This window comes from Camarhynchus parvulus, chromosome 3 (genome assembly GCF_901933205.1).
Source record: "Camarhynchus parvulus chromosome 3, STF_HiC, whole genome shotgun sequence".
Classification (NCBI taxonomy): Eukaryota; Metazoa; Chordata; class Aves; order Passeriformes; family Thraupidae; genus Camarhynchus; species Camarhynchus parvulus.
Genome location: NC_044573.1, coordinates 27,021,340 through 27,035,617, shown reverse-complemented (window position 1 = coordinate 27,035,617; position 14,278 = coordinate 27,021,340). Strand labels below are relative to the sequence as shown.

The following is a 14,278-nucleotide window of genomic DNA, read 5'->3' as shown; positions in this document are numbered from 1 at the left end:
ATTCAGGACATGATGGATCAGTTGGTCAATTGGACAAGGCAAACACTCTTCTCCTGACATAAACAACCTCTTCCTCGATCTTATGTATCTTTAGATGTTTTTGTAGTCTTCAACAAACATCTGATCTCCAATGGTACAATGTGACCTTTGACTGTATGAGGGTTTTTACTTTGTTTATTACTTTAAAACTCTAAAACACAATTCAGCAGCCATTGGGCTACTTCCGGCTTCAGTCATACCTATGATCACAATCTAAAGAGCAGAGCTGGCTTCATTTTAAGAGTGTTTCCATTACTAGTTTCCACTTCATTCACAAAGAAGCACAGTCTTAGCTCCTCACATATACAAAGTAACTAACCTCAAAAACACAGGCAGCAAAGCTATTTTAAATGGCAACATGTAGTTTGCAATAAAAACATTATATGGTGATACAGCACTGAAAGATCCTAAAGCATTCAAACTCACATTTACAAAGCGTCAATCTTCCTATGACCTGCCTTTGCTCTGTTTAGAAAATATTCCACCAGCTTCTGGACTAAACCTGTGGAGGCTGTTCCCTTCTTGCTACTGAGAATGTAGGCTATCTAAAGGCAATGATGCACAGGTTTAGAACACTATTTAAGCACAGGCAATTCCAAATGAAAGTTGGTTTTCCAGCAATGCAATAGGATTTTCTGCAGTTTGGCTGAGAAACTCAGCTAGTATGAAATCACCAGATAATACTAGAGTAGCTTTAATTTTTGCACAGAACAGACAAATTCATTGTTTTGAAAGGTCATGACAGTAAATTGCATGGAATTCAATTTACCTCCCTCAGATGGATGAGGGTCTGAGTCAAACAGAGAACAGTGGAAGTCTTTGGCTCCAGGAAGTCTGTGCTGATTCAAACCTACTCCTAGGCAGGCAAATTGTCCTTCCTCTCAGCTATACATTATCACAGCTTGTGATTTTCAACGGATCTTTTTCCCCAGATGTCATATTGCAGCAAATTGTGTCATAGATGATCATCAAAACAATGGTCATTGCAAGAGAAATTTGTTTTTAACCAGGGAATGACCAAATATAAAATTACTTGTGATACAGACACTGTCATAGTTGTCTCACACTCATTTCTCCACATCCAAAGTGAAATACAAAAAACTACGGAGAACAACACCATCAGCACAATACAGAAAGACAAATACTGGAAAAGAAAGCAAGTGTAATGATTATAGAAAGACTGTGAAGACAGAAAGGAAAAGAATACCCTCCCCAGGAGGGGAGTGACACATCTGTAACACACGTGATTTAACAGGCTCCTTGTGTGTAACTGAGAACAACAGCTAGTGAGCAGTTCATTCCTGACTGGATGCTTGGCACCAGGCAACAGCTCTTACCTAAAGCTTTCTGGGTATTCAACAACAGCCATGTTGATAACATCCAGTGCATGCTGATAGTGCTTCTGAGCTGAAAAGAGGAGGGCCAGTAGATGAAGTGAATTCATGTCATCTTTGCACAGTTGCAGGGCTTCTTGAAGATGGTCTATAGCATCTGAAATCTAGAAGGAGATGGGGTAGAAATAACAAGAGAACACATCACTCTTTCAGTCCTACATTATACCTCAAAAATAAGAACAAATACAGTAAATACAAAAGAAATTCTGAAGAAGTTCTGCTTAGGCACCTTCTACTATCACAACAGGCTGCCAAAATTAACAGACTGCACTGCTTGAAAAAAACCCACACATTCTAGAGAAAGAAGTCTGCAGCATTACTAAATCACTGCTTATAAACAAGAGCAGCAGACCTGATCCCATCAACGCCCTCATCCTCTGGCATGGTGATTCTATGATGTAAATATATCCACCACAGATGCCCAACTCTCAGCTCCATTTTCTAGGATGAACGGCTGGCTCTTCACCTGGGGGTGAGCATTGCACTTCTCTGCTGCATTTTGTCTCTCATAATGGCTCTACAAAGCCTTTCATGATTTGGATCAATAACATAAAAATTAAGTTTCAATGTTCAAGGGTAAAAGAGTCAAGATTTAAAATGCTGTCAGAAAAAGAAATGTATTTGCAAGCAGTGATGTAAAGAGCAGTCCTGACAGTCACAGCAGCAGCATGTTATTAGAACCAAGTCTCACTTGGCAGAAAACTTAACATCTATAATGAATGCAAGTCTATCACACACTCTTTGTGATCCAGTACACTATTTTAGGCTATCTGTTCAAAAGGGAACTTCTTAGCAGATTTTCTTTCGTTTGTTTACTGGTAAGTTTTATGTAGAGGATTTTCTTTAAGATTCTCCAGTGTCTGAAATTACTGCTACATAAATTACTGCATTTCTGTGGCTCTGGAAAGCTGCAGAAAACAAAGCATAAAAGTGTATACATTTCTTTTCCTCGTGTATACTTTCCTGCTCCTTCTCTTAACGAATGGAGAATGTAGTTCCTTCTTTTCTACTATGAAAATTTCCCACCTAGCAAAGCTTTACAGACATTCTTCTACCCTGACATACCACCAGTGTCAAATTCCCACCGCCTCCACAGACCTCTCACAAAAACAAGTAGCACATAACTAAGGAAAGCAACAATGACACCGCCTGCAGCTGCTACAGAGGTTGTTGATTACCTAAAGTCCAGGTATCCTTCTGGGAGCAGCGTATATTCTGTTCATAGGACAACTTCATCCAAACGTCCAAGTGACATTTCTCTCTTGCTGTGTACACATGAGCCATGGTACTTAACTACTGTATTACTGGTGACTCCATGCAAGCCTGGAGATCAGTGTGACTGCTCCAGACATAACCCCAAACTGCCATCTGGCCCACAGCATCAAAACTGCTCAATGTCCTGGCTTGGATTCAGACTGGGATACATGACTGACTGCTCAGCTTTAATGAATTACTGCTTGTCAGTGGAGCTACTTTAGCTATATGTGTTATTAAAGCCTGCTGCAAAGGTAAACACGTTGACCTAATCACCCATGTTACCTCAGCAGTTTACTAGAACACATTTTCATACAACGTAAAAATTCTAGCAATGAAAAGACAAAACTTGGAAGCCAGGACCAGACAGTGGTGGTGGGCCCAGATCTGCTTGTCCACAAAGTTCTTCAGTAGATATACCAGAGGTATATAAATTTGACTTGCTAAAACAAAGCTGCTGTCAAGACTTCTTGCACTCAGGACTAAAAATCCCTTCTATTTCTTTCTATTTCTCTGTCTCAGAGCTGCACAAGTACTCATAAAGAAAATACAAGTTTGGGGAAAAGTTAATTAGAAGAAAACCTGCAAATCAAACAACTGGAGAAGACTTGGAGCAACCTTTTCCAGATGATCCTGCTTTGAGCAGGGATTGAACCGGGTGATCTCTACATGTCCTCTTCAAACTATTCTATGATTAAGACTTGGGAAGGGGATCGTAATTTGCTAGTATGAATCAGGCAAAGAATAACACTTGCAACGAATGCCTTTACTGTGGGACTTGAAAATTGTAGGGGCACTTGACCTTATTCATGGGAGAATATGCAAAATGAGACTTGCTTTACGTGTTGAAAATGACTCAGGATCAAACTGCAGGTAGGTCCACACCCCTAACAGAGGCTGGCCATCCAAGAAGCTCTCTGACTCTGTTGCAACATACATGAAATGGAGCAGCAAAAAAGTGAGTTGTGGTCACTCCTGCAAAGCTGTGTCTGCTGGAGAGGCAGCCACATACTGCTGGAAGAAATGTCATCTAAAGTAATTCTGTTCTGTAGCATGGGGCCTGCAATGGTTACATCTCATTTCAGTTCTTCCCTCTTGTACCATCAGAGTCACAGGCAATGGCTGGCTTTGAAAATTAATCATGCTTCCCTGGTACCTAATTTATTCACTTGAGTCCAAAAAGACTCCTTAGTGCTGTAACACCATTACTAGCCTACACAGTACTGCTGCATAATTAGAAACAGTGGACAAAAATAATATGAACTCTATGCCTTTACAGAAACAACAACCTGCAACAGACCAGATGCAATGAAATACAAACTAAATTTCTAGATCAACAAAAGCAAGATATTTGGCAGCAGTCAACATAAAACTTCTTTTGAAAGATGTATTTTTATTTAAGTAACTATAAAATTTGAGAAAGATGGAAGCTGGTGTCACCCCAGATGGCACCCTGAAATGTCAGGGCTTTATCAGAGGCAGACTGCCAGTTTAAAATTCCCAGAAGTACTGCACTTGAAAATAATCTTATTTTAGCTGGACTGCAAGTCTAAGTAGGGCCTACAATTAGAAGAAGTTACAGTTCCCTGATTTATCATTCTGTTAACAAATATACCACATGTTTTGCATGGCACACAGGTATCTTCACATCACACTGATTAGGAAGCAAAGATGCTGCAGTAGACCAGAAATAGCATCTTGCAGCACTACCAAAATATTGCCACAATATGGATTGTTTAGGCTGCCTCTTATATAGTAGGATTTATTTCAAAAATGCTATGTGTCTCCTTAAAAACAATGGTGGTATGTCACAATTACAGGTATAAAAAGGAAAACAGACTGAGTGTAAAAAATACTTCCTAACAGTGGAATGAACTTGGGTATTTTAAACAGTAAATGAAACAGGAACCCTTAAGAGGAATTTTCAAGCCTTATAATTTCACATCAGTTGACAGTTACACTTAATTAACCATTACAACTACCCACTCCATCTCTTTTTATAGCATGGAAAGGAGAAAGCTTTACTGACTGGCAAGAGTTTCCATTGAAAACAGACTTGCTACAGTTCACCAGAACCTCAAGAAAGTAGGTATACACCTATGGGTTATTACTTAGTTCTTCCTACAAGCCATTCTTGATCACCAGAACAATCTAAGCTAGGATGTAGGCAGAAAAGCAGCATGTTGCTGTTCAGCAGAGGAGGCTGTTGGTGGTCTGGGAAAAAGACAGACCAGAACTACCTACATCCAAGCAGTCACTGAAAGAAACACACTTTAAAGAAATGCCTCCTAAAACAGAGCTCCCCTCTTTGGGCAGACAGCAGTCTCTCCTCCTTGAAACAGAACAAAAACTGGGCAAAACAGGTGAAATATTTTCTCTGGTCTCTTAACTGATGTTTATCTTAGCTGTACATCCAGACACTTGGGAAGGAAGTAGATATTTTCTGGATAGTGCCACTTGAAACTTGAGGTCTCTTGGAAGTCCACAGGAAACTGGTGAGACTCACAGTGCTCAGCTGCTGACCCTTAGCCATCTTTCATTTTCACAAAAAGAAAGGTTAGATCTAATGAAGTATTAAAATGGCATGATGCCTATATATGTTGTTTTTACATATTCAATACTGATTTACATGGCAGTCAAGGTCACAAACACCACCACCCCAAAAAAACAGATTCAACACTTAAAATTAACAAGAGGGCTGCTGACTCTAGAGAGTCATTTCCATAGAAACTGGTCTGCTTTTTAAAAAACGAGGCAATGCATTAAAATCAGTGAGCTTTAAAATGTTCATTCTACCTTGTTTTTGCTGATCCAAGTGCTGTTACCACAGAAACAGGAGATGCAGCCGAACCAGGCACTGTGAGTGGGGAGCTACCAGTCTCATTTGTCACTGGGCTCTGCCAGCTGCCAGCCAGGCACTGCAGGTGGAGATATCCACTGCAGCAGGTACAGACCCTGGCCTCCAGGCACTCCAGTTCAGGGGGAAAACCAGACTTGAGAGACCCTCCTTACAGAACAGGTTATTCTACACTGAATATTTGGCTGAAAAATCCCCTAAAACACTCTGGGGCTGATGTAGACCCTCCCAGTCTTCCCAGCAACTCCAGTGGTCTTTAAGACATGCACACATACAATGCTCATTATCATCATTTTTTATCTTGGTTGCTGGGGGTTTCAAATGCCAACTCTGCATGAACCTTTTACAACCATTCCTCCTCTGTCACATCCTCATCTCATGTCAGAGGGATGCCTATGTTTTTCCATCTCCCCTTTGCCTTGCCCAGTGGTGACAGAGACAAGTGCTATTGGAAATATTTTACAGCCTTCCAAGGAAGATGAATTGCTCCAGCTTCACTTGGCACTCTACTGGTCAGCTGCCTCTCTTGCTTTGTTCCATGAAAACACTCGCTTATCTATGCAAGCTGATACCTATATTTTTCAATGCTGGGTACAGTTACCTCATTTATTGACTCTGACTATGGAAACAAAAAGGCCTATTTGTTGAGAAAAACATTGAGGTATTATATTATACTATAACCTACTATGTAGAAAAGGCCTGATTTATTGGTATTATAGCATTGCCCGATGAAAGCCCTGTGATGTTCAATAGTTAATGCAATCTATCAAAAAAGGTGTCATTTATCTTTCAGTTAATCAGAAAGAGAATATATTAGATACTTTAAATAATTAAGGATATTAAAAATGCATTACCAAATGTTTATCATTAAGTAAACTGGCAAAAGAAGAGTAGGGTATTTTACAGCAGTCTAAAAATAAAGATGTCTCAGGTATCTCCTCTCTGTCCAAGCATGCATTAAAGATTTATATCTCACTTGATGGGAGAAGAGCAGGAGCACCATGGCAGGGGTCAGGCTGACACTACACAATACACTGAGATCACACAGCTGTGGGAGCAGAGGCGACTGGCACAACATCAAGGATGAAAACACACAGGTGAACTAGACAAAAGAGGAAAGTGAGCACGGGGACAAGATACTGAATAGAACGAACAGGAGGGAAGGGAAATGAAGCAACAAGAGAGATGAAACAACACAGCAAAGACAGGCTACAACCAGTAAAAAAAAAAGGTAATGAGTTAAAATGTCAGTAACAGTGAAAACAAAAAAAAAATCAATGACCACAAAAATCTTCATTTTATTTTTCAGGATATTTCAGCTGAAAAGCCGTAATTCTTTGCTCATGGCAAGCAGAAGAGGTAGCAAACCAGACCATCTCCCTGTGAGGCAAAAGCTGTGAGAGAAAAAAGGGTAGCTGGGTGTTTTTAAATGAAAGACCCTGAGCAAACTGCATCATAAAGCAGCCAGTAGGCAGATGAGAAAGTTAAATAAGCCATTTTAATTATCCTTTCTTATTGCAGGCTCACAGCACACTGCTCTCATTATGAAAGGGTTACAAAAGTGACATTATCAAGAGGGTGCTCTCTTGGAACAATTAGTTTAACCTAATGAACACACGGCTCCCCTAATTAGCTCAGGAAAGTAAGAAATACCCAACTGTTCAACTCCATAGCGTAGACCAGGGAGAGAGAACTGCAGCAAGTAGAAGGCCTGCCAAAGAAAGAAACTACAATGATGAAATTTCAGATCTAGCTACAGAGGTATTTAAAAAACAGAAGCTGCTCCAATAAAGACTTTAGCTTTTAAACAGAAAGGACAGAGAAATACAACACCCCAGTTTTAAGAAAAAGGGGCAGAAAAATAAAGCACAGCCCAAGTGGTTGAGTTTTTTTTTTTGAAAGGCAGTGCAGAGCATTTTCTGATCAGCTTCATTTTTATGAGTTAACACCTGCAGCAGCATTCAAATGCCAACTAATCCCACTCTCTGCAGAGCTCCAGCACGCGTCAGAGCCTGGCGTCAAAAGTGCCCAAGTTTGGAATAAAGCGATCCCGGTGCGAGATCTGGCACCACACGGAGCCAGGCACAATGGGACAGCCTCTGGAGCGGCCTGCAGCAGGACACAGTGACACCAGGGAGCAGCAACAAACACACCTCCTCATCCCACACACACAGGGCTGCTCCCAGACTGCTCAGGAGTTAGAGCTGAACACATTCCTCAGGGAAGGCCATTCCTTGTGCTACAGAATTCTTATTTTTAGAGTACGAATTAAAAAATATTTTACATAAACATATTCTGACTGCTTGTTACTGGTTACAATGCAGGAAGGAAGGGACCCTGTTTAGCAAGCCTGGGTCTTGTTCAACTGGACTGTCCTTCCACCCTCCCATGACTCAGTGGTTTCCAAATATTTCACATACCTGTCTGACAAGAGCCAGCTGCAGTGAGAGGTAGAGGATGATCTGGTGATCTTCGGGGGCCAGGTCACGTGCTCTTTTAAGGACAACCACATAAGACAAAAACAAAAGTGACTGTTAGATTGCACTTTGCAGAACTCCTTCACCATAAGTCACATAAGCACAGAACAAAACCCAGTCTTTCCCCACAGAAAACTAGTCCAGTAATGGCAGAGCACACTGAAACTAGACAAAAAGCAGAACAGTGCTGGCCTGGCTAAGCCAGAATCCCAGAAAAAGTATGAGAAACACAGCTGCTTGTATAACATCCAACTTACATGCTCCTTTATTAAATGCCACTTAATATTTTGGAACTTGGATAACTAATATAGAAAAAGTAGCTCTGAGCACATAACAAACCTATCAAAGCATTATTTTAAGTAATTCAGGTGACAGACATAGTTGTCTAAGTTGTTCCTATACTGCCACTTTTCAAACATTGAGAGAGGGTTGGATTAGCACTCAAAAAGTAATCACTATGAGCATGTAGAGGACTAAAGATCAGGAGCCTGTGACACAAGCTGGTGCTCAAACATACAAAACATTCTCCACCCTGCAGCTTCTAGTTTAATTTTTGACAGCAGACTCCTAATTTGGAAAGGGAAGACACTGAGGGAGGAATGATTTGATGACAGGAGCTGCGCCTGGACCAACACCAAGGCCCTTACTTGTCAAACTTGGACTCAGATACTCCCTCCCAGCTCACAGCAGGCACTACACTGAAATGAAGCCTTGGCTAGAGAAGGCTGCAGTGTCTCCAGAACCAGATGTGCAGGCCCTCAACAAAGTCTTGTAGAAGGCAGGGAACAGGGATGGACAACCTGGGCAGAACTGTCCCCTCTCAGACTATCCTAGGCATGAAACTGCAGTGTGAATTTGCTAGCCTGTGGAGAAGCCATTAACCAAGGCAATGCTGGGATAGTGTCTTGGGGAACCCAGTCTAGGAGGAAAGGTGGGGCAGCAGCTCATGCCATCTGGCAGCCCACTCCAGGAACCAGTGGATTCTCCCCTTGTGACTCACAGAGCTCACTCACAGCTCTGCAGCACAGGGAAGTCACTTCACATGGGAGAAATGGGGAAGAGGAAGGTCCCTTATAGCCAATTAACATTTCCTGACCTCTTTCTGGGCTGCATTCCAGGACACCAGGGAAACCTGCACCTGCACTGCCAGGCCCAAAGTGAGCACAATTAATGTCCTTATGAGGGAGAAACGACAGGCTGACAATACTGGTGGTTAAAACCCATGCCAAAACTATTGATTTGCTAATAATAAACAAGTAGCAATGAAATAATTCCTTTAGGAAACAAACCACACACTATTTTAATGGCAGACACTTTTCAAATACCATCTTGACCTGTGAGCAAGATGATTTTGAAGCTGATTTTTATAACTAAAAGCTCTAGAACAAATTAATTTAGTACGGACTGAATATGTCCTGTAACTCTGTAAGTCAAGGTGGCACTCAAGTGTTCTGAAGCAATGCCAAAGACATCAACATGCAATTAGTACAGGTGAGTCACTAATTTCTCCTTCCACTTCAAAAAACACAAAAAAACTCCCAAACCCAAATAGTCGCAACCCCCCCAACCAAAAAAATAGCCAACCCCCCCCAAAATTGCAACAAACAACAAAACTCCACAAGGTAGAACCCAGCTTTGCCCTAAGGTGTTATACAGGGTGAGTCACCTCTTTACAAAGTGTCTCTTGTGAAACCTTCAGTAGCCTCTCCAGCAATGAATAACAGGGGAAAGTTCACAAGAGTATAGCAGATGAAATTAATGGTGCTTTTGGAAAGAAACAAATGATTGTAACTCTACTGCTCATTTTCCTCAGAAGGAATCAGAAAAACATTTGGTGCAGTCTTCCAGCTGAAAAGGCCCCTTACTGAGATGACTACAGGCCAAACTATGGTCTGAGAGATCATATAAGCTCTTCAAAAAAAGGCAAAAAACAAGGAAGGCACAAAAAGGAAGGAAACCAAACATAGGCATTTAGAAAACACTAGTAATCAGCTCACTGTCACATTCCTGTTGGCTGACGTTTGAGTAACTAATGTTTGGCTAGAAGCTTGTCTGCCTCCTAGGTAGAGTTAAGATACCATGAAAACAAGTCACAGCCAATGAGAAAGGTCACAGGATAATAAACAAGGAAGTTGAAAAGCAGTGCAGCACCACAATTCCTTAAAATTGGTCAGCAGTTAATGTACGACACTGGAGTCCACAAACTGGTGTGATTTGAAAGTACACTCCTCATCCAAATAGTGAATGAATAAATGGCTTCTAGAAGTTTTCTCTCTCAGATCTCCATAACGTATATACCCAGAATTGTATCTGTGTGTTTCAGTTCTTGCACTCGCTACAAAACCAGTGTAAGACAAACATGCTGGGCTCCTTCTTGGTCAGCATCAGCAAAAAAGCTAAGATTCTTTAACACTGTTCAAATTGTTAAACCTGTACTTTGAGATACCAGAGTTCTCAAGTTTTCTTCACTTATGTAATTATGACAACAATAAACTCAGAATTAGATCCTTCAGCCCAAGACTAGGACCACATAAACTTCCATTTAATTGCTATCTATAGTCTGTAGGCATCTACATTTACAGTGGGTTGTAAATTGTGAATGCAATTGTAAAATGTAAATAACTGCCTGAACACCACCCAGTATATTTTGGGTGGTGTAATTTAATCACAACAGGGTCAGGAAGCTCACACCTTAATGCTCTATCCCACAGAATGGACAAAGTACAAGCAGTTGTACTTGACGTCTCAAGCGTAGTTGCACAAGAGTGTAATTCACAGTTGCTTCCAGAGTGGAGCCATTGTATCAGTTTTCCCCAAAAATATAGGGATGAAGGAGAGGTGAGTGGTGCCTACTTTATACCACTAGCTCTGGAACCTCCTCTCCCAACAACAGCTGATGTAGACACTCATTAGGACAACAATTATTTTCTCCCCTAGGTGCCCTGGTGCCAGGTCACCCCATAGCTTACACCCTGATGGTGGAGGTGCTTTCCGACCATGACGGAAATAGGATTGTAAGCCTGCTTCACACAGGAATTGAGACAAAATTAGCTTTCCACGTCTGCCAGCTGGCATCATGTGAGGAAGCTGCATCTCCCAGCACTGTAGATCTCACTGCAGCTAATTTGGGGCTAAGGTTTTTTTCTGTAAGGTGGCAGAACAGTACTCTTACCTTGGATATTCAATCAAATAACCACTGCATTTAGCCATCACAAAAATGGTTTTGACAGAGTACCCCTGAAATCTAATGAACTGTTTTCAAACTTTCCAGCACGGAAGCCTTACACATAGGAAAAAGAAACATAAAAAGAAAAATTTTTCTGAATTAATGAAAAAAATGCACAAAGCAAGTATCTGCAAAATTCCTACTCACCTCTCCAAAGACTGAAGTGCTTTCTTGTTTAATTCATCCTGAGTGCTCTTTAGAGTAGCTGTAGGACAAGATACAATACCATTTAAGTGTTAATTCAATGTTTCAGATCAAATAAATAAATGTATAGAGTATTCAAACTGGGAACATAAACACTATGGAAATCTCTGTGTTTGTGCATGTGCTCATTTTGACATGAATTCTCAAATTCATTTTTATTAAAGATTATTTTAAGTCCTTTGTTTGAAATACTGAATCATTTTTTATTTATATATGCCACTGAAGGGGGCTGGGAGAAGGGGTCAAACACTAACTAGATACCAAGAAGATAACAGGTCCTCAGCCAGACTGCTGCAAATGTTACAAGCAGTAACCTGCATCACACTCTGATTCAGGTACAGTATGTGTACAGAATGTACACATTCACCACCATCTTCATTGGAGGGTGCTGCAGGTGTAACAGGGAACACCAGCAGCCAAACCTACAGCTCTGTGACAAAACACCACCATCTTTGAGACCACAACAGACTTTAGGTTACTTCAGATGTGACATTAGCCACTAATGCCCTTCTAATGTCTCTAATTGCTTGATTAATGGATCCTGCCCAGTACACACATGTATCAATGTATAAATTAATTCCTACCTAAAACCAGAAAAGGAAGAGAAGAATAAGCTCTTGTTATACCTGGGTATCCTAAGATATCATCATCAAGATCAACAGGAACAGAGGAAGAGCTTAAAGGAACATGGCTTTCTCAGACACAAAACATCTGGAAACCTAGTGATGATTTTTAGAAATGCATTGGCTGTCTTGTTCTGGTTCTTGCACAGCAGTTGTTTCTTGTTCTGCCTATCCTGAAATTGAGAGCTATTGATCAACAGCATAAGGAAGTGATGAGTAGTTAATCCATCAGCAAACAACACCCGTGAATGTATCTGATTTGATACATCAAGTCAGTGTATGCTCCAAAATAGCAAGTTACTAAGTAGTATATAATAACGCAACAAACCCAGTGAAATTCAAGTATTCTTAAAAGTTACTAAGAAGAAAAGAGATGTGTTCTTCTGCAAGACCTGCAAAGGTAACCAGTTTCTTTGCATTCTGCAATATGCCAGTGGGTAAAATTTTGTAATTAAATTATTTGTTGCAGTAGCTATAGTGATCAGACCTTTTGTACTTCTACATCTTCCAACAGTTCTTCAGAATACCAGCTTTATTTGGGAGGAACAGCAATCTTCAGGATTTCCTAATCATAAAGATCAGAACTTGCTTAGGTCACAAAACCTACTCTAAGATAAAAAACTTATCCAAAAATTTGTATTTTAAATAATAAATTTTAAGACACGGACTTTCATGTAAAATGCAGAATCTATTAAAAATACATCACTCTCAGTAGCCTTAAATCAGGCTGCAAAACACTGGATAAAGGTAACAAAGGAAGAAAATTTGGAAAAAAAAAATTAAAGAACCAAGATTGATGTAAACAAAAATGCTTGACGAGACATTGGAAAGGATTTGATCATACCTATAAACATCCCTACAGAAAAAAATCTGACATTCTGTTTCTCGTGGAAACTACCATTCTTTACGTTACAGAGCAATTCTGAAGATGTCACACAATAAGAAAGACCGAAAGAAATGTTACCATTTGTCCCTCAAATTAAACACCAAATGGAAAAGCTAGAACTTCGAGTTTCCACCTCTTAAGACATTTGACTAATGTTCAGTTTGTAGTCAGAAAGAACACAAAATATGTTGTGGAAATGATGTGATTACTGTACAACTAGTCAGCTTTGCCTCTGCATTACTGGGAAACAGCATGTGACTCCCACCTCCCACAATATGGACTGCATCTTCAGCTACCACAAAGGTGGAATGCTGTGTGCAGCTTGGCATCCACAACAGAAGACATGGTTCCATTGGAACAAATCCAAAAACGGGCCATGAAAATGGTTGGAGGGCTGGAAGACATCTCCTACACATAAAAGTCGAGAGAGTTGTGTCATTTTGCAATCTGGAGAAGGGTCAAGGGAGGTTCTCTTAATATTTCAAGGGGGTTTTAAAGAAAGACAGAGAGTTATTTTTTTACCAGGTCCTATAAAGACAAGACAAGGGGTAATGGTTTTAAACTAGAAGAGGGAAGATTTAGATTATATACAGGAAGAAATTCTTTACTAGGAGGGTGGCAAGACTCTGAAACAGGCTGCCCAAAGACATTGCAGATGCCCTACCCCTGAATTATTAAAGAAATCTGCAACCCACTTGTATCACTGAGAAGCTCTCACTTCAGACAAAGAAAAGTTTGCACTAAGGAAACAGAACCTGGTGGGTCTGATTAAACTTTTAAAATTTGTGCTCCATTCTCCCAGGTCAGGGCTACCAAAGAATTCTTCAGTCCCAACCCAACTTTACTTCCTGCGAGCATGGCTGCTGCAGTTCCATCAACTAAGACAAAATATTACTTATTACTACGATTAAAATAAGGGCCAAAAGCAGTCTGACCAATGGGAGAGTGGCACAGGGGGGTTTCTGAAACCCGTAAGACTTTTGCAAATGCCACTTGAGCAGCCCAAGATTTATTTTCCAAAGCAATCTGGGTTTTTAAAGCAGCTTCAGCCTTACTAAAATTCAATAGGTTCTTCAGCAGTATTTTGTACCGAAATACAAAGCTCCGGATCACATTTAAAAACAAAGGAGGACAAGCTCTGTCTTAGTAAAAGCAGTTAGAGCACAGCAGGAGTAGTGAATGCATGGAATGAAACACAGTGCCAAGGATCAGAATCAACTCTACAAACATGGGGACAGGAATCTAGTTCTAATCTTGTCCAATGGATTGAGCACCCATTAGCAGCTGAAGCACAGTCAGGTCTATTTATGTAAGACAT

The 14,278-nt window shown here is 40.5% G+C and overlaps 1 protein-coding gene across 8 annotated transcripts in view; it reads right to left on the bottom strand.

The window, feature by feature from the left end:
• TTC7A (tetratricopeptide repeat domain 7A) overlaps positions 1–14,278 on the bottom strand; it is a 198,196-nt gene that overhangs the window by 87,367 nt on the left and 96,551 nt on the right. For all 8 annotated transcript variants that reach the window (XM_030944583.1, XM_030944584.1, XM_030944585.1 and 5 more), the window contains 3 exons: positions 11,395–11,452; positions 7,965–8,037; positions 1,377–1,537 (listed from right to left, as the gene is read on the bottom strand). In XM_030944583.1, coding sequence (XP_030800443.1) covers positions 1,377–1,537; positions 7,965–8,037; positions 11,395–11,452 — 292 coding nt within the window. The remainder of the gene's footprint in view (positions 1–1,376; positions 1,538–7,964; positions 8,038–11,394; positions 11,453–14,278) is intronic.